Raw genomic sequence first — 24655 nt, forward strand, 5'->3', positions numbered from 1 at the left:
ATCCGTTATGATCCAAAAATCTATCAATCACTGTCTTGAATAATCTCAGCAATTGAGCATCCACAGCTTTCTGGGATAGAGAATCCCAAAGCTTCAAGAAGTAAGGAAGCAACAGTAAAATCATTTAAATATAAATGTCGTTCCCCAGTGACTCAGATGATGTTTGGCACTGAGACAGTAACGTCATTGATTGAGTTCCTGCTCTGTGCTGAGTTAGCTGATCTCAGTTGGGCAATGGTAGACATGCTACACTTGGATACTGGTTAATTAAAATGTTCAAGACTCTGCTAAGATTTTTGTGAGTAAGGGCATGAAGTTATATGATGGCGGGTAAATGGAATTAAGGTAAAGATCAGCCATGATCTAAGTGAATAGTGAAGCAAAAGGCTTGAGGGGATGAATTCCCTAATCCTCTTATGTAGCATGTGTCACAAGGAAGCTGGACTTAAAAAGTGCTGAGATCTCAGTATTGTAGGTCTGGAGGAAGTTAGAGGGATAGGGAAGGGTGAGGCCACAAAGAGATTTGAAAACAAGGATAGGAATTTAAAAAGCAGGGTGTTGCTGGACTGGGTGTCAACTTAGATCAGCAAACACAAAAGTGATGGGTGAACAGCGCCTGAAGTCAGGGCAGCGGAGTTTTGTACGAGCTCAAGCTTATAAATGGGGAAGATGGGAGACCTGCCAGGAGGGCAATGCAATAGCTCTGTTTAGAGGCCAATCACAGTTCTGTTTTTATCTCAGTGCAAATGTGACAGTGACACATTCAGGGCTGCTCATTTCTGCATTCTCCTCCAATATATCGCCTTTAAAGTTCTTTTCCAGTGCCTTTCTCTATCTTAGTCCCAGTCACACTTGATGTGACACAGCTATGTTGTATCCGATGACATCTTCTCCTCTGCTCTCAATCACTTCAGTGTCCCCAGGGTCTATTTGTGTTCCCTTCCTCTTCAAAATCTGCGTGTTAACCCTTTGTAAGATCATAATGGGATCAACTTCTATACTGATACTGATGATGCCTATGCCTACCTCTCTGCCTTTGCCATCGATCCAAAGACTCTTGCTGGACTAACGGTTTGGTTAATAAGATCTGGATGAATCAGTATTTCCTCCAGATTAATGTTGGTTAGAATGAAGCCCTCACTTCCTGCAAGCACCTGCATGCCTTTGTTGATGAATCTGCTGCACACTGTCCAAGCCAAAGTTATTGTCTCAGCCTTACACAAGCTTCAATGCAACCAAAGCGATGATACCAGTGTCATTAACTGGATTAAATACTCAGGTCTATTAATCCTCCTCTACTGTGGACTTTGCTGGTTTTCATGCCTCTGTGAAATGTCTTGAAAATTTGTGTCCTTATTTTCAAGTCCTCCATGACCTCATCTGATTCTAACTTAGTGACCTCTTGTCTTGCATTCTTGTACACGCTTCCCAGCCCTCGAGCATTCATTCCCCACATTGTTTGCTGCTCAATCAGCCATGTTGTTCTTCCCCATCGAGACTCTCAACTTAACTTCCTCTAACTTACTCCCTCCTTGCTTTCAAAACTTCATACATGCCTTTGATCCCAATCCAAACCCGCTCCAATTTTCCCTATTTCTTTTCGGTCCACCATTTTGTTCATGTGATGTTTAAGAAGATTGATAAGCTTCCCTGAATGTGAAGCATGTAGAAATACATGGAGTTGTTAGTGTTCAACTGATTCAAAACATTCCTTTTCCCTTCTTCCATAAATCCAGCATCGTTATAGTGAAACTTGAGGAAATGTAGAACAAAAACAGTGTGAGGACAGGCAGTTTTGGTGGCGGGAGTGGGGACAAACTCAGATACAGCCATTACCTAGGTCCATCATGCCTTATTTTCTTCGACCCAAACATCCATGGAGTGGCAGGGTAGTTGGGCGGGGGTTGGGCATGGCAGGGTAGTCAGAGGGAGGCCGGGTGGTCGGGGGGTGGGTGTAGTCGGGGGTTGTCACGTGGTCGGGAGTGGTCCGGGGTGGGTGGGTGTGTGGTCCAGGTGGTGGTGTGGTCCGGGGTGGGCAGACAAGAAGGTAGGTGGAAGGTCCAGTGGGGGGTTCGGGGGTGTTTGGTACTATAGTTGCCCAGGAGTTAGAAGTGGTTTTAATCCTTCTAACATTTCCTGGGTAACTAACTCAGAATATCAGATGGTTCCAGGTGCAGGATAATTGCCCATCAGAATTTTAAACTTCCCGGGCAATTCCACTGCGGTCCTCCTGGGAATTCCGGGAGATCCCCCAGCACATCTTCTGGTGTACAACCCCCCGGGAAACAGAAGTTTGGGCCTTCATCTCTGAACAGCTTATACTTTTAACTCTTCCTTCCTTTCTTTTCCCTTTCTTTGCTCTCTCTGACTTTCTTCCCATTCTTCTCTGCTCTGTTTTTCACCTTTGGTTTTTCTCCTTGTAACAGAAATTGTGCAGCACCTTGATACCGTACCCGCAGCTGGAAGAGCTGAGAGAAGCTGATGTTTTTTTAACCAACAATAGTCTCTGCTGCCTTGGGGGAGGTGGTTTTAGTCTCTTCTGGCGATATCATCGATCCCTCAGGGATCGCAGGTGCAGAAACAGGCTGCTGGCTTACTTTGTCCCCCTTTTCCTTTTTTATTATGCTTTTGCTTTTACCTTGACCCACTTTACTGGCTTCCCCTTTTGTTCATTACTTCTCCCTCCTTGGTGACATTATGTCGGAAGACATGCAGATGTAGTGAAACACTGAAGTTGGGTAGCTCTTACTGTCAGCAATGACTTGCATTTATAGAAGACCTTCAACATAGTAAAATGTCTAAAGGCACCGCACAGGAACATTATCAGAGGAAATTTGACGCCAAGTCACATAAGGAGATATTAGAGCAGGTAACCAAAAACTTGGCCAAAGAGTTCGATTTTAAGGAATGTCTTAAATGAAGAGAGATGGGAACTATTTTCATTAAAAAGGAAACTACAGACATTGGGAATCTGAAATAGAGACACAAAATGCCAGGAAACACTCAGCAGGTCAAGTCAGCATTGATGGAGTGAACAGGTGAGTTAATATTTCAGATGTGGAACTTTCATCAGAAATGGAAGGTATTGCTCAGGAATAGAATTTAAAATGGAAGAGCTAAAGGAGGAGGGAGGAAAACACAAACAAGAGAAGTAACAGCTTTCAGGGTGTACATGTGGAAAACAGGAGATGGTTAATTGGGTGAAGTGATATTAGTATGAAACAGTAAAGGCATAATGAGAATAAAAATCAACTAATTGCAAGCATTAATGAGACACAGGAAACATGCGAGGAGCCTACACAGTGGGAAGTAAGGCAGGTAGAAACGTAACACAAAACTGGCTCCAACAGCCCTGGAGATTTAATTACACTTTGCTTGAATATACCTCCAGTGGTGGAGACAGACATGGGGAGGGGGTGGTGCTTGTTGGAGTAGGAGTGTCGAGAAGCAGAGTGTCGGCTGGAAGCTTGAGGAGCAGACCTGCAGTGGCTCAATGAAAAAAAATATGGCCAAACACAAGTTGGATAACAATAAACCCAACTGCAGAGGTCCAAAAAAAGAATACAAAAGTATCAATGGCAAAGATGGCTGGAGGACAAACACTCAAATCAAAGCGTAGAAACCCTAGAATAACATTGTCACCAGAAGTCCAGATTGTTTTGAAAAGGTTTGAAACAATAAAACTATTCCAAGAAAGGAATAAACTGCTGCTTGCTCCCACACTACATGAGCTGTGAAAACTGCAATATGAATTGTTGATATTGTGGATATTAATTCCACCATATTTCTCCAGTACGAACAAGACATACCGACCCTTTCAATCTGATCACTGACTGAACTCACCTCAAGTTTAAATTGGTCAGCGTCTGCAGATTGATGATTGAGTCTGGAATGACTTTGATGCAATTGTGATACAGGTTTAACATCTCCAAGGAGACAAAGTGGCACAGTTCCAGCGGAATTTCACTCAGTCTGTTCTTTGACAGATCTGCCAAAAAATAATGCATATTTTAGAAGCAAGTTTTAAGCGACACGGCAAAATAAATGGACATGACGCATACAGCAACACCCAGACAGCAGAACAAATGGATATACATTGCTCCATGTGATGTGTTACAAGGTTGGACATCATTTTTCCAGCATTTGCATGAAACGCTCTCAGCAACTGAATAATACTTCTAAGGAAATTTAAAATACCAAGTCTGGTACCCCAAAATCAATATACCAAACATTCTTGAATTCCTGGGAACTTCAAAATTAATCTATGACAGAATGGTTTGTTTGCAGCACTGTACATTGAGCACAAGACATTCTGGATTAACAGAAACACTTTAGTGATCTGATGTGTACTTTGAGAAAGCTATGCTTTCAGGAGTCTAGTAACTGGAAAACATCCACTGTAGATGGACATTTTTTACTTATTTTGTTTATTCATGGGATGTGGGCATTGCTGGCTAGGCCAGCATTTATTGCCCATCCCTAATTGCCCCTTGTTCAGAGGGCATTGTAAGAGTCAACCACATTGCTGTGGGTCAGGAGTCACATGTAGGCCAGACCAAGTAAGGACAGCAGATTTCCTTCCCTAAAGGGCATTAGTCAACCAGATGGGTTTTATGGTCATCATTAGACTTTTAATTCCAGATTTTTATATGTTGGATTCAAATTGTGAAATTTGAACCCGGGTCCCCAGGCCCTGGGTCTCTGGATTACCAGTCCAATACCAATACGCCACCGCCTCCCCATGTGAATGTATTGTGTTGGAAAATTGAGAAGAGTTTTATGCATTATTCATGAAGCAGTCAACTCCTTTAAACAACTAAGCTTGATATGAAGATTTCACATTCATGATAAGGAGGAAAGTGGCTATAAGAAGGGAAGGAGCAAAAAAGAACTCACATTTATATAGCATCTTATTCATTTTCAGGTTATCCCAAAGTACTGGAATTTTTTTTTTTTTTGTATAAATATACTTTATTCATAAAATATCTTCAATCACATTCCAAACCATTTCAAAAACAACATTACAAGGGTACAATCCAGGTTAAACTTTTACAAAATGTATCACCAGGTGCATCAGTACAAACAATATTACAATCATTTACAGCCTTTCATTTTGATCTGTACAGCCCGAGGGGCTCTAAACAGTTCCCAGTCTCTCGGTGCGCTGTGGTAGAAAGGTCTTAGACAGCGACCCTTCCCCATTGCGCCTTTGCGGCAGCTGCCCCAAGCTTTAGTGCGTCCCTCAGCACGTAGTCCTGGACTTTGGATTGTGCCAGTCCGCAACAATCGGTCGGGGACAACTCTTTGTGCTGGAAGACCAACAAGTTTCGGGCAGACCAAAGCGCGTCTTTCACCGAGTTGATGATCCTCCAGCTGCAGTTGATGTTTGTCTCGGTGTGTGTCCCTGGGAACAGCCCGTAGAGCACAGAGTCCTGTGTCACAGAACTGCTCGGGATGAACCTCGACAGCAACCACTGCATCTCTCTCCAGACTTTCTTTGCAAAGGCACAATCCACAAGGAGGTGAACAACGGTCTCTTCCCCACCACAGCCACCTCGAGGGCAACGTGCAGAGGGGGTGAGCCTCCTGGCGTGTAGGAAGGATCTGACGGGGAGGGCCTTTCTCACCACCAGCCAAGCTACGTCTTGGTGCTTGTTGGAAAGTTCTGGCGATGAGGCATTCTGCCAAATGACTTTGACAGTCTGCTCGGGGAACCATCCCACAGGGTCCACCCTCTCCTTTTCCCTCAGGGCCTCTAGGACGTTACGTGCTGACCACTGCCTGATGGACTTGTGGTCAAAGGTGTTTTTCTGCATAAATTTTTCCACCAGGGACAGGTGGTACGGCACGGTCCAACTACTTGGAGCGTTCCGCGGCAGCGTGGCCAGACCCATCCTTCGCAACACCGGGGACAGGTAGAACCTCAGCACGTAGTGACACTTGGTGTTTGCGTACTGAGGGTCTACGCACCGCTTGATGCAGCCACACACAAAGGTGGCCATCAGTATGAGGGCGATGTTGGGCACGTTTTTTCCCCCTTTATCTAGAGGCTTGTACATCGCGTCCCTGCGGACACGATCCATTTTCGACCTCCAGATAAAGCGGAAGATGGCTCGAGTGATCGCCATCGCGCAGGAGTCTGGAATGGGCCAGACCTGCGCCACGTACAACAACAGCGAGAGTACCTCACACCTGATGACCAGGTTCTTACCCGCAATGGAGAGGGAGCGTCGCTCCCACATGCCCAGTTTCCTCTTCACCATAGCCACTCGCTCCTTCCAGTTTCTAACGCATGCCCCGGTCCCTCCGAACCATATCCCCAGCACCTTCAGGCCGTCAGCCCTGACAGTGAAGGGGACAAAGGATCGGTCAGCCCAGTTCCCAAAGAACATGGCCTCGCTCTTCCCACGATTTACCTTGGCTCCCGAGGCCAGTTCGAACTGGTCGCAGATGTGCATCAGTCTGCGCACCGACAGCGGATCCGAGCAGAAGACGGCGACGTCGTCCATGTACAGGGAGGCTTTTACCTGAGTGCCTCCACTGCCTGGGATCGTCACTCCTCTTATGCCCGGATCCTTCCTGATGGACTCGGCAAAGGGTTCTATGCAACACACGAAAAGGACAGGCGAGAGAGGACAGCCCTGCCTGACTCCAGATTTAATCGGAAAGCTATCTGTTTCCCACCCGTTGATTGAGACTGCGCTACTGATGTTAGTGTAGAGCAGTTGGATCCAATTTCGAATTCCCTCCCCAAACCCCATTTTGGAGAGCACATCCCCCATGTAGGTGTGCGATATTCTGTCAAAGGCCTTCTCCTGATCCAAGCTGATGAGGCAGGTATCCACACCCCTGTCCTGTACATAGGCAATCGTATCCCTGAGCAGCGCCAGGCTGTCAGAGATCTTCCTGCCTGGCACAGAGCAGGTCTGGTCAGGGTGAATCACCAATTCCAGAGCGGATTTGACCCGGTTGGCGATGACCTTGGACAGAATCTTATAGTCCACATTCAACAGTGAAATGGGTCGCCAATTTCTAATTTCCTCCCTTTCCCCCTTGTGCTTGTAGATGAGGGTGATGATGCCCTTCCTCATGGATTCTGACATACTACCGGCCAGGAGCATACTCTCGTACACTCCTAGCAGGTCTGGGCCGATCAAGTCCCACAGAGCCGAATACAACTCCGCCGGCAAGCCGTCGCTTCCGGGGGTTTTACTCTTCTCGAAGGACTCGAGGGCCTTAGTCAGTTCATCAGGAGTCAGCGGTTTGTCCAGGCTCTCCCGCGTACTGTGGTCTAAGACCTCCGTGATAGAGGACAGGAAGGACTGGGAGGCCGTGCTGTCCGTGGGCTTCACGTCATACAATCCGGCATAAATGGATTTGCTGATCCTCAGAATGTCGGACCGTGATGACTTTACTGAGCCGTCTTCTTCCTTCAGGCTGCTGATCACAGAGCGCTCTCTGTGTACCTTTTGGAAGAAGAAACGTGAGCACGTCTCATCCTGCTCCACGGAGCGGACTCTGGAACGGAAGATGATCTTGGAGGCCTCCGAGGCAAAGTGCGAGGCTTGCTGGCCCTTCACCTCTTGGAGCTCCTCCTTGACATCGACCCCCATCGACTGCAGCCGGAGCAGATTCTGCATCTTTTTCTGGAGTCGGGACATTTCCCTCTGTTCCTTTCTAGCTTTCTGGGTGCCTTTGAGGATGAAAAACCTCTTGATGCTTCCCTTGATCACTTCCCACCAGTGTGTCAGGGACTCAAAGAGGGGTTTCACGGTTCTCCAACCTTTGTAATCCCTCTTGAGCTCCTCAATGTTCTCTGGGGTCAGCAGTTGCACATTTAGCTTCCATGCCCCCCTGCCCACCCTCAGGTCCTTCTCCAAGTGGCAGTCCGCCAGTAGGAGGCAGTGGTCAGAGAAGAACACCGGCTTGACCTCGGTGGATCTGACTGTGAATGCACGGGACACAAACAGGAAGTCTATCCTGGAACGAATGGACCCGTCTGGCCGCGACCAGGTGTATCTACGCTGCGCTCCGTCTGCAGGGTTGCTGAAGACGTCGTGCAGCTTGGCATCCTTAACTGTTTCCATCAGGGATCTGGACGTAGCGTCCAATCTGCTGCCGGCCCTGCCGGATCGTCCAGCCGCATCGATGATGCAGTTGAAGTCACCGCCCAGAATGACCGGCCTGGGGGTCGCCAGCAGCAGTGGGAGCTGCTGAAAAACCTCCAGCCGCTCAGCCCCTTGTGCCGGGCCATACACGTTAATTAACCGGAGTGGAGCGTTCTTGTACATTACGTCTGCTACGAGGAGTCGCCCGCCCACCACCTCCTTGACCTCGGAGACGGTGAAGTTGCCTCCCCGCAGCAGAATACCCAGGCCGGAGGAACGAGAGTCGTTTCCGCCCGACCAGATCGATGGCCCGTGGGACCACCATCGTGACCATTGCCTGTAGGAGCTGAGGTGCGGTATCGCACACTCCTGCAGAAACAACAGGTCAGCTTTGACCTTGGCTAGGTAGTCCAAGGTCGCAACACATCGCGTAGTAGATTTAATGCTACGCACATTTATGGATACAATCTTTAAACCCATTTTAAAGCATTTATTCTCCTACCAAACCCACTGTCTCTGAGAGTCCCAGACCTTTAGTCTGCTCCTTCATACCCGTAGTGAGCTCAAATTCCTTCACTTTGGATGGGCTGAGGTAGATCTCCTTGGCCGTGTTCTGCTCCGGTGGCATCTGGAGGTTCACGTAGAGAGCGGGTTTTGAGATGACCTTTGCTGGAGAAGCTTCTCCAAAACTCACCCCCTCTGGGGTGTTGCTGTTCCCGGCTTCCTGGAGCTGGGGTGCGATGATTGCCTCACTGCTCCCAGATTCCAGGGGCTGTGGTGCACTGGCCTCCTCAGGTTGCAGGCAAAGTTGGGGTGCGCTGGTCTCCTTGTTGTCTCCAATTTTCTGGAGCTCGGGTGTCTCGTCCTCCAACGCCCTGGAGCTTTGCCGCCTCTTCTGTCGGTGCCGCTCTGGCACTTCATCATCCGAAGAGCTGCTGCCCTTGTCATCCGTGTCGGATGGGAGACGCCTCTTGCCGCTTCTCTGGGAAACGCCTTTGCTTCTTCTTCGCTCCCTCTTACTTTTCTTCTTCTTCACCGTCCGCCACTCCCCCTGCTGCTTTTCCACTGCTGCCTCCTCCTCCATTGATTCGCTGTCCTGAGGACTGGGAGGTTCAGGGGGTAGTGCTGTTGATTGGCTCTCTGTTGCCTCAATCTCTTTCTCCACCTTGTCTCTCTCTGTGTCCTCCTTTGTCCCGTTGAGCTCCCTGGGGGCCTTGGTGGTTGGAGTGACACGAAACATTTCTTCTGCTTCCCCCTGGTCGGCTTTGGCTGCCTGTGCGTAAGTACGGCAGCGTTTGGGGCAGGTCCTGTAGAGGTGACTTGCCTCGCCACACAGGTTGCAGCACTTGGCCTGTTTATGGAATTACTTACTGAATGTAGCTATTGTAATATTGGAAAAACAGCATTCAATTTGTATCAGAGGTATCGAGTGTCATAGCATCAAGTAACATAAAGGAAAGAGTGTTTATAAAAATGTTTGTCACGTCTTCCTAGAATACTGATTGCTATTCTGACGATTTCTTTTTTTTAAACCCCCGCCCCAAAAGAAAATCTCAGAATCCTTAATACTGGTGTGAAAATTCACTCCAAGGTTTATTTCACAAAGATGCAAATTAGGATCAAGTTCTAAGTCAAACTAATTATTGTTAAATCTGCATTTTTCTGTGCACAATTATTTATTAGCAAAGCAGCAGCCAAGCAATGCTCTATGCCCAAGCCATGTCACACCCTGCCGCTGTGGCCCTCTACACCCCGCCTGCAAATTTCAGTAGGTATGAAACCTCTCCTCCTGGAGTACTGTGCAATAAATATGTGACCCATATTGAAATCGATGATTTCAACTAATTTTCACTGTCTCTCCTTTCTTCAGACAAGAGTACTGAGTGCTCAAATGTGAATAGTATCACCATTCAGGAAAGAGAAGAGCAAGCTCTACAGTCTGGGAAAGTAATTAAAAAGAACCTCCTAAGTATATAAAATATAAAGAAATGGCACAGATAAAGCAACCACAGATAACCTAAAAGTACAGCATGAAACAGGACCAGAGGTCAAAAACAGTATTGATTGAAAATAGAGTGATCAAGAAAAATGTCTGTTCGAAGAGTGCGAACGTTTGTGCTATGCTACCAAGGAAGGCAATGATGCACAACAATTCATTATACAAAGCACAGTTAGATGGCCATGACCCAAGAGTCAATATAAGGAGCTTCAATAGATCCCTCTATGGCTTTATCTCAGCTTTAGGTTCATTCACAATCAGCCTCCACAACTTGTGATACACAAAAAAAAACTTATTTACAGGTCAAAACTAATCAAGACACAATAAAATCCTATCAGAAACAGGAAAACATGCACAAGAGATTAATCAGCAACTGAAAAAGATTGGAGCCGATTACCAAAAGCCTTCTTGTGAGCCACATTACTTGTGAAACTAGCACATTCGGAACCTTTTCAAAGGGAGATAATGATCCTTTCCTTCTACTTCCTGCCACCTTTTCAGAAGTCCAAGTCCAAAGGACAAGTTGATGTTGTGTTGTGCTTGTGGGCTCAATGCCACATTCAAGAGATTCAGTACAGTTGGGTCCAGAAACATGACTATTTTGTAACTTCTTTATAGCCTGTGGGACCTCTTCCATTCTGGGTATATTGTACAATTCTCAGGATCATATATTGCATTTGCTGCTAATGAGTTTGGATCTGCTCATGGTATAACTTCAGGGTGGTAGAGTCCACATTCAATGTCCTTTTCATCTTGGCAGGGTTTCCTCCAGCTGAACATGTGTTGCCATCAATCCTTCTTATAGACATGAACCCTGTACAGTTTCCAACTCTGAACTGAAGTAATTGAATAGCTTTATATGCAAGTAGCTTTGCTCTAACCCAGAAGGATCCATTAGTATTCAATGTCATTGTGGAGCTACCTGGGATTCAGTCACTCCAAACGAAAGACCACCGCCCTGAACAATCGGATTTCAGCAAAGGCCAATGGATGATTAGCCTGGCTACATATGATGAATAAAACACCAGTAGAAATCTCTGATATTTGGAAAGGCGACATACTGCACAGTCATGGATGGTTGATGCTTAAGGGTCTTTGCTGTCTGAGCACAATTGCTTGAAAGCTTGTCACGTTACTTAACAGCACCCTTATTCTGGTTAATAAAAATTATATGTTTACAGCAGAAGAAAATGACCCAAACCATTGTGTGCAAGAACCAGAGCTCACAAAGCAAAGAGATAAAGTTGGGTGACTGAAAGCCATATCCCATGCATTAACACACGAAACCTGGCTGCAGTGTCCTATACCACATAATATTTTTTTACACCTAATTGCATCCTAAAGCACAATTCAGAATATCCTTGTGTGACAAGTCAAGCAAATCAACGACAGTTCACTCAGACAGAATCACTGGGAGATGTCTGCATAAGTCCAAAGCAGTATCAGCAATATCCCACTCTCACGGTCATTCTTCCTCCTCGGATATGTCAGTTCTTTTCTGCAAAGCATTCAATACAACTGTCCTGAATAGATTAAGATATCAGATTTAGGTGTCAGCCATGGCTCAGTTGCTAGCACTCTTGCCTCTCAGTCAGAAGGTTGTGGGCTCAAGTCCAACTCCAAGACTTCAGCACAAAATCAAGGCTGACACAATCAAGGAAGTGCTGCAGTGTTGGAGGTGCTGTCCTTTGGATGAGATGTTAAACTGAGGCCAAGTTTGCGCTCTCAGGTGGATGTAAAAATCCCATGGCACTTTTCAAAGAAGAGCAGGGGTGTTATCCCAATGTCCTGGCCAATATTTATCCCTCAATAAACATCACAAAAGATGATTGACTGATCATTACGCATTACCGTTGTGGGAGCTTGCTATGTGCAAATTGGCTACCTCATTTTCTACACAACAACAATGACCACATTTTAAAAGCACTTCATTGGCTGCAATGTGCTTTAAGATGTCTGGTGGTCATGTTAGGCGCGATATAAATGGACGTCGACCTCTTTTTCTTACCCATTGAGGATGTAAAGCTGAATGCGCGAAAGCTTGAATTCAAACTGGTAACCTCAAAAATACATCAGAATAATCCAGAAACAGAAGCAGCTAGCAGCATTGTGCTTCACAACATTACACGTATTCTTTTTTAAATTCTTTCATGGATTGTGAGCATCGCTGGCACGACCAGCATTTACTGCCCATCTCTAATTGCTCTTGAAAAGGTAGTGGTGAGCTGCCTTCTTGAACTGCTGCAGTCCATGTGGTATAGGTACACCCACAGTGCTATTAGGGAGGGAGTTGCAGGATTTTGACCCAGCGATGAAGTTCCAGGTCTGGATGGTGTATGGCTTGGAGGAGAAATTGCAGGTGGTGGCGTTCCCACACATCTCCTGTCCTTATCCTTCTAGGTGATAGAGGTTGTGGGTTTGAAAGTTGCTGTCGAAAGAGGCTTGACAAGTTGCTGCAGTGCATCTTGTAGATAGTACATACTGCTGCCACTGTGTACTGGTGGCTGAGGGGGTCAATGTCTAAGATTCTTTTATTCATTCGTGGGATGTGGGTGTCACTGGATAGGCCTGCATCTATTGCCCATCCTAACTGCCCTTGAGAAGGTGGTGGTGAATGCCTTCTTGAACCACTGCAGTCCATGTGGTGTAGGTACACCCACAGTGCTATGAGGGAGGGAGTTCCAGGATTTTGACCCAGGACCTAAGATGGTGGATGAGGTGCCAATCAAACAGGCTCCTTTGTGCTGAATGTTGTTGAACTTCGAGTGTTGTTGGAGCTGCACTCATCCAGGCAAATGGAGAGTATTCCATCACACCCCTAACTTGCACCTTATAAATGGTGAACAGGCTTTGGGGAGTCAGAAGGTGAGTTACTCTCTGCAGAATTCCCAACCTTTTAATCTGCTCCTGTAGTCACAGCATTTATATGGCTGGTCCAGTTCAGTTTCTGGTCAGTCGCATGCCAAGGATGTAGATGGCGGGGGACCTATTGATGGTAATGTTGTTGAACATCAAGGTGACATGATTAGATTCTCTCGTTGAAGATGGTCATTGCCTGGTACTTGTGTGGCGCGAACGTTGCTTGCCACTTATCAGCCAAAATCCTTGCTGTATGCAGGTATGGACAGCTTCAGTATCTGTGGAGCTGCAAATTGTAATGAAAATTGCACAATCATTGGCAAACATCCCCACTTCTGACCTTATAATGGCAGGACAGTCGTTGATGAAGCAGCTGAAGGTGGTTGGGCCTAGGACACTACCCTGCAACAATGTCCCCGGACTAAGAAGATTGACTTCCGGCAAGCACAACCATCTATATTCCTTTGTGCTAGGTATGACTCCAACCAGTGGAAAGTTTTCCCCAATTCCCATTGACTTCAGTTTTGCTATGGCTCCTTGCTACCACACTCAGTCATATGCTACCTTGATGCCAAGGGCAGTTGCTCTCTCCTCACCTCTTGAGTTCAGTTCTTTTGTCCATGTCTGGAGCTGACTGGTCCTGGCAGAACCAAAACTAAGTACTGATGAGCAGCTTATTGCTGAGTAAGTGCTGCCTGACAGCACTGTCAGTGACACCTTCTATCACTTTGCCCTTTGCTGATGATTGCGAGTAGACTGATGGGAGGTAATTGGTCGGGTTGGATTTGTCCTGCTCTTTGTGGGCTGGACGTACCTGGGCAATTTTCCATATTGTCGGATAAATGCCAAGATTGTCGCTGTACTGGAACAGATCGGCTTGGGTGTGGCTAGTTTTGGCACACAAATCTTCAGTACTACAGTCTGGATGTGGTTAGGGTTCATGGCCTTTTGCCGAATTCAGTGCCTTTAGCCGTTTCTTGATATCATGTGGAGTGAATCAAGTTGACTGAAAACTGGCATTTATGAAGCAGGGGATTTCAGAAGGAGGCAGAGATGGATTATCCACTCGGCACTTTTGGCTGAAATGGTTGTAAATGTTTGACAATAAAACATTGCTCTCGCTCTCCACATAGACTGAGAGCCCAGAAGGTGTCTTTCCTTGGCCTCTGCCTATCTCTGAACTAGCCATGCGATCAAGACAGATGGAATCAACCTCCGTCCACCCCTCCCCCACCCCATCCATCAGGGGACGGCTCTGGTCAACAGATCAGATTGACTTAGTCAATCAACTTCCACGATAGGGAACTTCAGGATAGTTTTCTACTTATGAAAGTGAAATGTGTTATTTACATATCTTGTTATAAAGCCATTGAGTGTCATTGGCAGTCAGGTTGAAATCACGGGCTGGAAAGATGGGGTAGATGTATTTTTGGTAACTCCATCTCCAGTAAAACAAGCAATGTGAGATTCTTCAGAGATTCCTTTGCAGTATTCACCATCTGCACCACATACACAAAGTTCAGCTTTTGACTCAACGTGATCAACTCTGTATGACCTACATTCTGATCAGCTTCACACGCTTTACTCCAATAACTAACTCAATTTGCAAGCTGCTAAAGATCATTATTTTTAAATTTAATTTCAGTTAAAAACTTTGCTTCAAGCAAAAACCAATCTAATGAGATAATTTAATTGCTTAATCCCAATAGTGCTGAACGCCTTCAGAATCCTACACATCCCATAGCCAATGCAGTGTTCTCCTGGAAAAGAGTGAGGTATTTCTTTTTCATCAACTTGTGGACCATCTGGATGAGAGGAATGAGAATTTTAAATTGGAGGCTGAGGGAGGCTGGGAACCTATGTAGGTCAGCAAGGACCAATGTGACAGTCGGAGGGAGTTTGCGCTGGATGGTCTACAAGCAACAAGGTTTCGGATGAGTTACTGTTGATGAGAAGCCAGCCAAGAATGCTTTGGAATAGCTGGAGGTACTTAAGGCAGGGATGAAGGTCTTAGCAGAAGGCAGGCTAAAGGAGGAGTAATGGTAGGGAATGTTTTGGAGCTAGAAGTTGACCATCTTTCTGATAGAGTGGATATGGGATTGGAGGTTCAGCTCAGGTTCACTTAGGGAGCTGGACTTGCAAAGTCTGGTTCAAAATGAGATAGTGGCCAGGGAGGGGATTTGAATTGGTTGCAATAATATGGAGTTTGTGACAGGGGCTGAAGACCATGGCTTTGGTCTTCCCAATGCTTAACAGGAGGAAACTACAGCTCATCCAAAACCAGATATTGGACCAGTGGTCTGAGAACATGGCAGCAGCGGTCAAAAGGTGGTGGAGAGGTAGAGCTGGGTGTCGTCGGGTTTCTGTGGAAGTTAATTCCATGGCTTTGGATAATGTCTCCAAGGGGAACCATGTAGATGAGAAAGAGGAGTGGGTCAAGGGCAGATCCCCGAATGATTTTGGACATAATGGGTTGGGAGGAAGGGCAGGGATGATAAGCTGGAGCTGCTTTGGTTAAATAAGTTAGGTAAGGTGGAACCAGGCGAGGACAGTCCTACTGAACTGGACAATGACAGAGTGCTGTGGAAGGAGGGTGGTGGAGTAAACTGTGTCAAAGGTTGCAGAAATATCAAGGAGGAAGAGGGGAGATCATGTAACACAATTACAAAGGATGTCATTTGTGACATTTCAGTGCTTATGGTAGAGCAGAAACCTGATTTATCACTCCTATATATTGCAGGAAATTCCACAATTTTCCAAAGAAAACTGTCTAGATGTTTCAGGCTCTGTTGACTCAATGAATTACAATATGGTTTTCCAATTCACACTTCCAGAGTTCAAAGGACTGATTGTGCCTTGAATAGACTGCTCACAATGTATTATTCCTATGCTCTTGTTACATCCACAAACTCCAAACTGAGCATACAAACATGTTTACATAACTTGGAAGTTCAGGATTCTTTTTGCATTGAGTACTGTACTCGACTGTGTTAGAGAAAGCAAAGGCAATGTTTCCGTAAAATCACTGCAGCTCAAATCTACATAGCCAGATGTTGAGGTTAGTTCCTTTAGCAGGTTATAGGGGAATAGATAGGAGTGTCCTTGACAACAATAATTGATTTACAAGCATCAAGTGAACCTAAAAAAAAGTCTCAATCCACAAATCTATAGATTTGTTATCATACAAAACTTTGATTGCACATTCTGTAAAATCTCAGGCCCTCTTCAAATTGCAAACTTCTTAGGATAGTTCAGCATGAATGTTGTGGCATGGGAAAGAACTCACATGTGTAGCGGACAATTCCAAAGCATTGCTGACAACTGAGAAAGAAGTGGTTGCATTGTTAGTTGACAGATCCATACCAACTTTCATTTTCTGGCCAGGCATCTTTCTCCATACTTGGGAAAGGTCCAATAAGCAAGCTATGCAAAATCTACAGACTTTGCCTTTGTGACCAAGCTGAGCATTGGGCCGTCTTCCAGTTTGAAACAGAAATGGCAGCCAGGCAGCTCACAATGGGTATTTACATTTGTTCGTGATGGCACACTGTCTCACCAACTTGTTTGGAATTCTTGAAGCAACCACAAAGTTGGTGGGCGAGATATTGTGCACCACAATTTGCAAAAAGCCTTTTGATAACAAGTCCTGTGAGGTTAGCTTAAGCAAATTGCTTGCATTGGCAAATGTGGAGGGTAGTTGTGAATGAAAGCAGCTCTGGATATGGTCTGGTCACTAGAGGAGCCCTGCAAAGGTCCATTTGGGTCCACTGCTCTTCACCACTATAATCAATGAATTGCAGGAAGGCACTGGATGAACAATTCTTCAGTTCATTTATGTATGTAGGAGTTAAGGCTCTAGGTTAAAAAAAGTAGATTTCAAGGCTGATCTGGACACAGTGGTCGGGGCACGGGTGGCGGGGGGAAAATGGGCCCAGCTGTAGCAGATGTACTTCAGTCTGAAGAAATGCAGCCTGATGTATTTCAGGTATGTTGACAGCACTCAGGGTTAAAGCTGTGGCAACGGAGAAGACAAGGACGAAGGATTCATAGTTTACAAAATACTCAAGATCCATAAGGGATGTTGGTTTTCGGGTAAGTGATCAGGGAGTGTAGTTAGTGTAAGTTCAACATAAAACTACAAAACAATAATTGCCTTATAAAAGGCCTTTGTACAGCTATACCTAGACTACTGTGCCAAGTTTAGGTTGTCTCACATGGTGGGGGAAAGCGAGGACTTGGAGAAGTTGGAGAGCAGGGTCACCAGAATTACATTAAATTCTTAGGACTGTTAGTTGCCAATGAACTGGGGATTTTTTAATTGGAGAAGTGAAGACTTTGAAGAGATATGACTATGTCTTTAAATTAATAAAGGGAATAGGTTCTATTCTAGTGCAAAGGTTATTTGAGCTGTTTAGGGAGGAAAGGGCAATAGGACATCAGCATAAAATACTGAAGCACTAAAATTAGATCAGCCATGGAAGCACTTTCCAGACTGTGTGGCTAGTACACATGTGCCAGGAGTCTTCAAAAATGAGCTGGATTAATCACTTTAGTCAAAGTCTTCGAGTTTTAGAGGGACCAGGGGCTAACTATGATGAGTGATATCAGTCACCGTTCTTTTGCATTTCCCAGGGGATTGTGTGACTGGGGAAGGATGGTAGTGCATGAAACTCTGCTCCTTGGTGCGTACCTCACTTCCTTCGCCTAACCATTGGCAACTTGCTTTCAGTTGTCTAAGCCCTAAGTTCTGGGATTTCTTCCCCAAATCTCTTTGCCCGTCCCTCTCCCCCTTTAGGATGTGTTTAGTCACCTGTCCGAACATCTCCTTTGGCTCTGTGTCAATTTTTGGTTTATTATGCTCCTGTGACGCATCTTGGAACGTTTTGCTACAACAACACCTTTTATTTATATAGCACCTTTATCATAATAAAACATTCCAAGGCACTTCACAGGAACATCATAAAGCAAAATATGACACTGAGGCACTTAAGCAGATATTAAGGCAAATGGTCAAAATTAGGGTCAAAGAGGTAGGTTTTAAATGCCTTAAGGGAAAAAGAGAGGTAGAGAGACAGAGAGGTTTAGGGATAGAATTCCAGAACTTAGGGCCAAGGTAGCTGAACGCACAGCCACTAGTTGTGGAACAATTAAAATCGGAGATGCTCAAGAGGCCAGAATTGAAAGAGATTTAAAATTTGCTATATAAATATAAGTTGTTGTTGTGAAGGTTGTGCCATGCCTGGATGAACAGGTTGGTCTTTTCTTTCCATTTTCTTTCTGTACGTTATTCTATGTCTGCCTGTTCAGCTGTATTAGTGTTGCTTTGTACAGCATTTCTGTTGAATTCCACAATATAATGATGCAAATTAGGGAGCCAGTGAGCAATTATATTCCCAAATCTGGAAGTGATTGTGACTTTTCAAAATTTTAATTATCAATGGCACACAATTTCTCTAAATAGCACGTGGAAACCTGAAAACTTAGCTATTTGACAGAATAACAAGGTTCACCATACCTTGTCTATTCTGAATCATTACAGAGTTTGCTACATATAGTTTATTCTGTACTATTACAGCGTTCACTATATCAAATCTATTCTGAACCATTACAGCACTCACTATATCTAGTCTATTTGTGCCAGTACCGGTTTTGCGATATCTAGGTAAAAAAAAAACACTTTTTTAAAACCGTGAAGTCCAATTACCTGACCAATTAGGCTTTCCAATGAAGTACAATTTACAAAAAAATTTGAGCAAGGGTTAATAAACACGTGCATCTCAATGTGAAATAATACTGTCTTGTTTCACAGTGAGACACTGGGAAATAGAAGCCTGCCAACACACCAGTTTCTAATCACAACTTTATATTCCATTCTAGGAGTTATGGGATTTAATGAAGGAGCGCTTCAGGACATTCAAAATGGACTTACGAAAATCAATCTCTGTGTAAATGGAAATATCTGATGAGGTGCAGACAAGGAAAAATTGCAATGGCAATATAAAAACAAGTTGCTGGGACAGTAAGTGAGTAGCACTTCACTGAGGACCAATCGTAACCCAGCATTAGGAACACAATGCCCAGTGCTATTACTCAACTAAACACAACTGAAGTCGGAACAATATTCCAGTGAACACTAATATTTAACTGTGTAACCAGTACATATGGGTAAGAATGAAACTGGAGTTCACACTGTATGCAATGAATGTTTAAGAAAAACAAACTCGTATTTATACAACGTCTTTTATGTCCTGAGACATGGCAAAACATTTAGAATAATAGAAATTTGCGGCACAGAAGGAGGCCATTTGGCCCAACCTGTCAGCGATAGCTGAAAAAGAGCCATCTAGCCGAATCCCACTTTTCAACTCTTGGCCCTTAGCCCTGTGGGTTATGGCACTTCAAGAGCATATCCAAGTTTTTTTTAAAATACGATGAGTATTTCTATCTCTACCACCTTTACAGGCAGTGAGTTACAGAGACTACCCCCAACCCCCAAACCCTCTGGATGAAAAAAGTTTATCCTCAAATCCTTTCTAATCCTTCTAAATACCAAATACCAAATCCAAATACTTTGACTCTATGCCTTCTGTTGTTGACCTCTCTGCTAAAGGAAACAATTCTTTCCTATCCACTCTATTTAGAACCCTGGTAATTTTATAACACCTCAATTAAATCTCCCTTTCAGCCTGTGTTCCAAAATAAGCCCTAGCCTATTCAATCTTGCCACTTGGCGAAAATTTTCCATTCCTGACAACATTCTTATAAATCTCCTCCATACCCTCTCTTAGTGTGATCACATCCTCCCTGTAATACGGTGACCAGAACTGTACGCAATACCTGTGGCCTAACTCTTGTTTTATACGTTCTACCATAACCTCCTTGCCGTTAGATTCTATGTCTTAGATCATAAAGTATCCGGAATGCCTTCTTAGCCACTTTATCTACCTGTCCTGCTACCTTTGGTGATGTGTGGACATGTACTCCAAGGTCTCTTTGCTGCTCTACAGTAACCGGTATCCTACCACTTATTGTGTATTCCCTTGCCTTGTTTGTCCTCCACAAGTACATTATTTCACATTTCTCCAGACTGAACTTCATTTGCCACTTTACTGCTCATCTGACCAGACTATTGCTAGCTTTCTATAGTCTACAGCTTTCCTCCTCAGTATCAAATTGTACATCAGCTGCAGTTTTCTTAATCATGCCCATGACATTTGAGTCTAAATCACTGATATGTACAAGAAAAGGCTGGTGAATTATTTTTGAAGTGCAGTCACTATTGTAAAGTGGGCAAATTTTAAAACCTATGCTGCATAGGTTTCAGAGTAAACTTTAAATTGTGTGACATATAGTTAGTGGATTGGATGATTTATCAGCTTGTGGCTCTTAGGTAGTGTTTAGATGAAAGTGATCGTGGCCTAATGACCAATATATCTTAGGATTCAGGAAAAGGGTGGAGGAGGAAACACAGCATTGTTTTCCTGCTCACAGTATCTGATAATGTAATACTAGAGTGTACATTGTGCGGAGGTAGCAAGCAGTAGCCTGTACCCCTCTTTGAAGGATATGGGCAGTCAAGATTACATCACGTCCTTACTGCCTTTCTTTTGATTCCTTTGTATAAGGAGTCATTGTAAGTAACATTGTACCAAAAAACTGGATGAAGGAAAGCCAAGGAGTGCATTGTTGGGTTCAGACCCTCAGATATTGGCAATAATACAAAAAAATCATTATTCCTTTGTGTCAGGAACTTGAAGTTTGTCAAAGACACCAAAGGTTAAAGTGCCCTCTTCACATAGGACAATTTAAAATATGGTATTCTGTTGCAATTCCAGAAGGTATTTTCTTGAGTCATCAAGAATGACTGCCCTGCTGAGAAGACTGAAATACTCTCCAAGCTTCATGCGCTGAAATACTTGAATGGCCTCTTGCAAAACCCACCCTTCAGGAGTAGAAATGTTTAAATTGAGGTGCAGCAGAGCAAGACGGGTACTTACCTTGTAAAGCTGAGAACCCATGTTTCTAATTATACAAATACAATACAGGTGACTACTGGCTAACACAGAGGGTAAGTAGCAGTTAGGCCACTCGTTTACAGTGGGAGGAAGTGCTGAGCAGCATATTATAGAACAACATGGATCCTGCACTCAAAGTCACTTGGGTTTTCCCAGCTCACCCTAATCACAAAGTCCACAAAGGGATAACACACATTTTAAAATGTTCTCAGTTTTCTAAAAGGGCCAAAGAAAGTCTAAATTATGGGATCTTATTCCTTAACTCCAGTCACTTCTTGCTGTATTTAGGAAAAGTGCAGAAAAGGAGTGCAGACTTGTGGAGTTTGATGAGAGGGGGAGTTTGGTGAAGAGGGGAAAGGAGGTGCTTGTTTCCTTTGTCTATCTTTCTCACCCTGTAGGAATTGGTTCTTGGTCTACTACAGGGAAAGCAACTAGCTCTTTGGTGAGCGGCTAAGTTCTATTCTGTTCCTAAGGCTTAAAATAGTATAGAAATTGGTGGTAAAATTAATAAAATATATAAAAAAGCAACATAAATAAGTGAACAATATAACTAAGTAATTATTTAAAACACATTAAGGATGGCAGCACAGGTGATGTATCAAGACGACAGCATGTGGGAGCTCCTGGATAACATCGTGATCCAAGGAAACACGTTTGCAGCTCGAGGAACTTCAGCTCAGAGTCACTGAGCTGCAGACTCTGCGGCACATCAGGGAGAGGGAAGTTACCTAGATGCTTTGTATCAAGAGGCATTAACTCCACTTAGGATAGGGTCTTCCGAGTTAGTCAGTGGTCAGGGACAGGAAGGCGCGACTACGAGTGAGGCAGGTTAAGGGGACCCCAAAGGGCAGGAGTGTGAGCTTCAGCATTGTCCAATAGGCTTGAGGTTCTCTCAACTTGTTTGGATGAGAGCGGGGAATGCAGGTGGATGAGCAAACTGACCACGTTACTGTGGTACAGGAAGCCATTCAAGCAGGGGGAGCAAAAAGGAATGAAGTGGTAGGGGGGACAGTATGGTGAGGGGGATTGACATAGTACTCTGCAGCAAAGAGCGAGAGTCCAGATGGCTGTGTTGCCTGTGAAGCTCAACGCAAACTGGAGGAACAGCACCTCATCTTCCGACTAGGCACTTTACAGCCTTCCGGGCTGAATATTGAGTTCAACAATTTTAGATCATGAACTCTCTCCTCCATCCCCACTCCCTTTCCGATCCCCCTTTTTTCAATAATTTATATAGATTTTTCTTTTCCCACCTATTTCCATTATTTTTAAATGTATTTCCATCCATTGTTTTATCTCTACCTTTTAGCCTATTTCGATCCCTTCCCCCCCACCCCACCCCCACTAGGGCTATCTGTACCTTGCTCATCCTGCTTTCCACCCTTAATGTCACCTATTAGCACATTCCTTAGATAATATCATCACCTTCAATACCTCTCTGTCCTTTTGTCTATGACATCTTTTGGCAATCTCCACCTATCACTGGCCCTCTATCCAGCTCTACCTGTCCCACCCCGCCTTAAACCAGCTTATATTTCACCTTTTTTCGATTTTTCCTTAGTTCTGTTGAAGAGTCATACGGACTCGAAACGTTAACTGTGTTCCTCTCCGCAGATGCTGTCAGACCTGCTGAGTTTTTCCAGGTATTTTTATTTTTGATTATGGTTGTGTTGCCTGCCTGGTGCCAGGGTTCAGGACATCTGCTCAGAGAATCTTGCAGTGGGAAGGGGAGAATCCGGTTGTCATGGTCCATGTAGGTACCAATGATATAGGCAGAATTAGGAAAAAGGTTCTGCATAGAGAATATGAGGAGCTAGGGTACTTAATTGAAAAGTAGAACCTCAAAGGTGAGAACCTCTGGATTATTACCTGAGCCGAGTACAAATTGGCATAGGCTACATAAACTTGGAGAGGTGAACACGTGGCTCAAAGATGGTGTGGGAGAAGTGGGTTCTGGTTTTTGGGTACTGGCAGCAGCACTGGAGAAAGTGGGGGCTGTACCATTGGGAGGGTCTACACCTGAACCGTGCTGGGACCAGTGTTCTTGCAAACAGCATGTCTAGGGGTGTAGAGAGGGTTTCAAATTAAATAGTGGGGGCAAGAGATCAAATGTGGAAAGATGTGGTGCATCAAAGAGTAGAGACAAGGTAAGAGAGGAGAATAGTAATATTGGAAACGAGGGTCGGAGAATGGCAGGAAGGGACAGAGAGAACAAACCTAAGAATGCACCAAGAATCAAGACTAGATGTCACAAAGATAACAAAAACACAAAACTACAGGCTCTGTATCTGAATGCACATAGCATTCATAACAAAGTAAACGAACTGATAGCGTACATTGCAGTAAATAAATATGATCCAATACTGATTACGGAGATGTGGCTGCAGGATGACAGGATTGGGTCCTGAATATTGAGGGGTATATGACCTTCAATAAGAATAGGAAGCTAGGTGAAGGCGGAGGGGTAACACTGTTAACCAAGGATGGCATTAGTGCAATAGTCAGAGATGACCTTGGTTCAGGAGATCAGGATGTAGAATTGGCTTGGGTGGAGACGAGGAATAGCAGGGGAAAGAAGTCACTAGTGGGAGTGGTCTACAGGCCCCCTGACAGTAAACACGATGTAGGACAAAGTATAGAAGAAGAAATATTGGGTGCTTGTGATAAAGGAACGGCAATAATCATGGGTGATTTTAATCTACATGTAAACTGGAAAAATCAGATTGGCAGTAGTAGCCTCGATAAGGAGTCCATAGAATGCTTTTGACATAGTTTCTTAGAGCAACCAACAGACAGCAGGTTATATTAGATTTGATATTGTGTAATGTGACAGGATTAGTTAATGACCTCAGGGTAAAAGCACCCTTAGGTAGCAGTGACCACAACAAGATTGAATTTTACATATGAAAGGGAGACGAGTGGGTCTAAGACTAGTATTTTAAACTTAAATAAGAACAGCTATGTGGATATGAAAGCTGAGCTAGCTGAAGTTAACTGGGATACTGGGCTAGGGGATAGATCAATAGAGAAGCAGTGGCAGGTATTTATGGGGATCTTTCAGAATACTCAGAATAAGTATATCCCTATTCTAAAGAAAAATTCTATGGGGAGGACCCGCTATCCGTCGTTAACTAAAGTAGTTTGGGAAAACATCAAACTTAAGGAAAAAGCATACAACTGCACAAAGATGAGTGGCAGGTCAGATAATTGGTCAGAATTTAAAGAACAGCAAAGAATGACAAAAAGGTTAATCAGATGAAAGAAATTAAGAGTATGAGAGGAAGCTAGCTAGAAATGTAAAAATGGATAGCACGAGTTTCTACAGGTATTTAAACAGGATAAGAGTAGGTAAAGTGAGTGTTGGTCCTCTAGAGAGTGAGAACGAAGAGTTAATAGTAAATAATAAGGAAATGGCAGATGAAATGAACCAATATTTTGTTTCTGTCTTCACTATAGAGGATACAAAAAACATTCCAGTAATAGTTGTAAATCAGGAAGTGGAGGGGAGAGAGGAACTTGGTGAAATTACAATCACTAGGGAAGCAGTACTGAGCAAACTGATGGAGCTGCGGGCTGACAAATCTCCGGGTCCAGATGCACTTCATCCCAGAGTCTTAAAAGAGGTGACTAATGAGGTAGTAGATGCGTTGATGTTAATTTTCCAAAATTCCCTA

The 24655-nt window shown here is 44.3% G+C and overlaps 1 protein-coding gene across 3 annotated transcripts in view; it reads right to left on the bottom strand.

Annotated features, from left to right (window-relative positions):
• lrch1 (leucine-rich repeats and calponin homology (CH) domain containing 1) overlaps positions 1-24655 on the bottom strand; it is a 211844-nt gene that overhangs the window by 96997 nt on the left and 90192 nt on the right. For all 3 annotated transcript variants that reach the window (XM_078559480.1, XM_078559479.1, XM_078559478.1), the window contains exon 2: positions 3844-3988. In XM_078559480.1, the coding sequence (XP_078415606.1) occupies positions 3844-3988 (145 nt within the window). The remainder of the gene's footprint in view (positions 1-3843; positions 3989-24655) is intronic.

Source organism: Cetorhinus maximus, chromosome 16 (assembly GCF_964194155.1).
Source record: "Cetorhinus maximus chromosome 16, sCetMax3.hap1.1, whole genome shotgun sequence".
Lineage (NCBI taxonomy): Eukaryota > Metazoa > Chordata > Chondrichthyes > Lamniformes > Cetorhinidae > Cetorhinus > Cetorhinus maximus.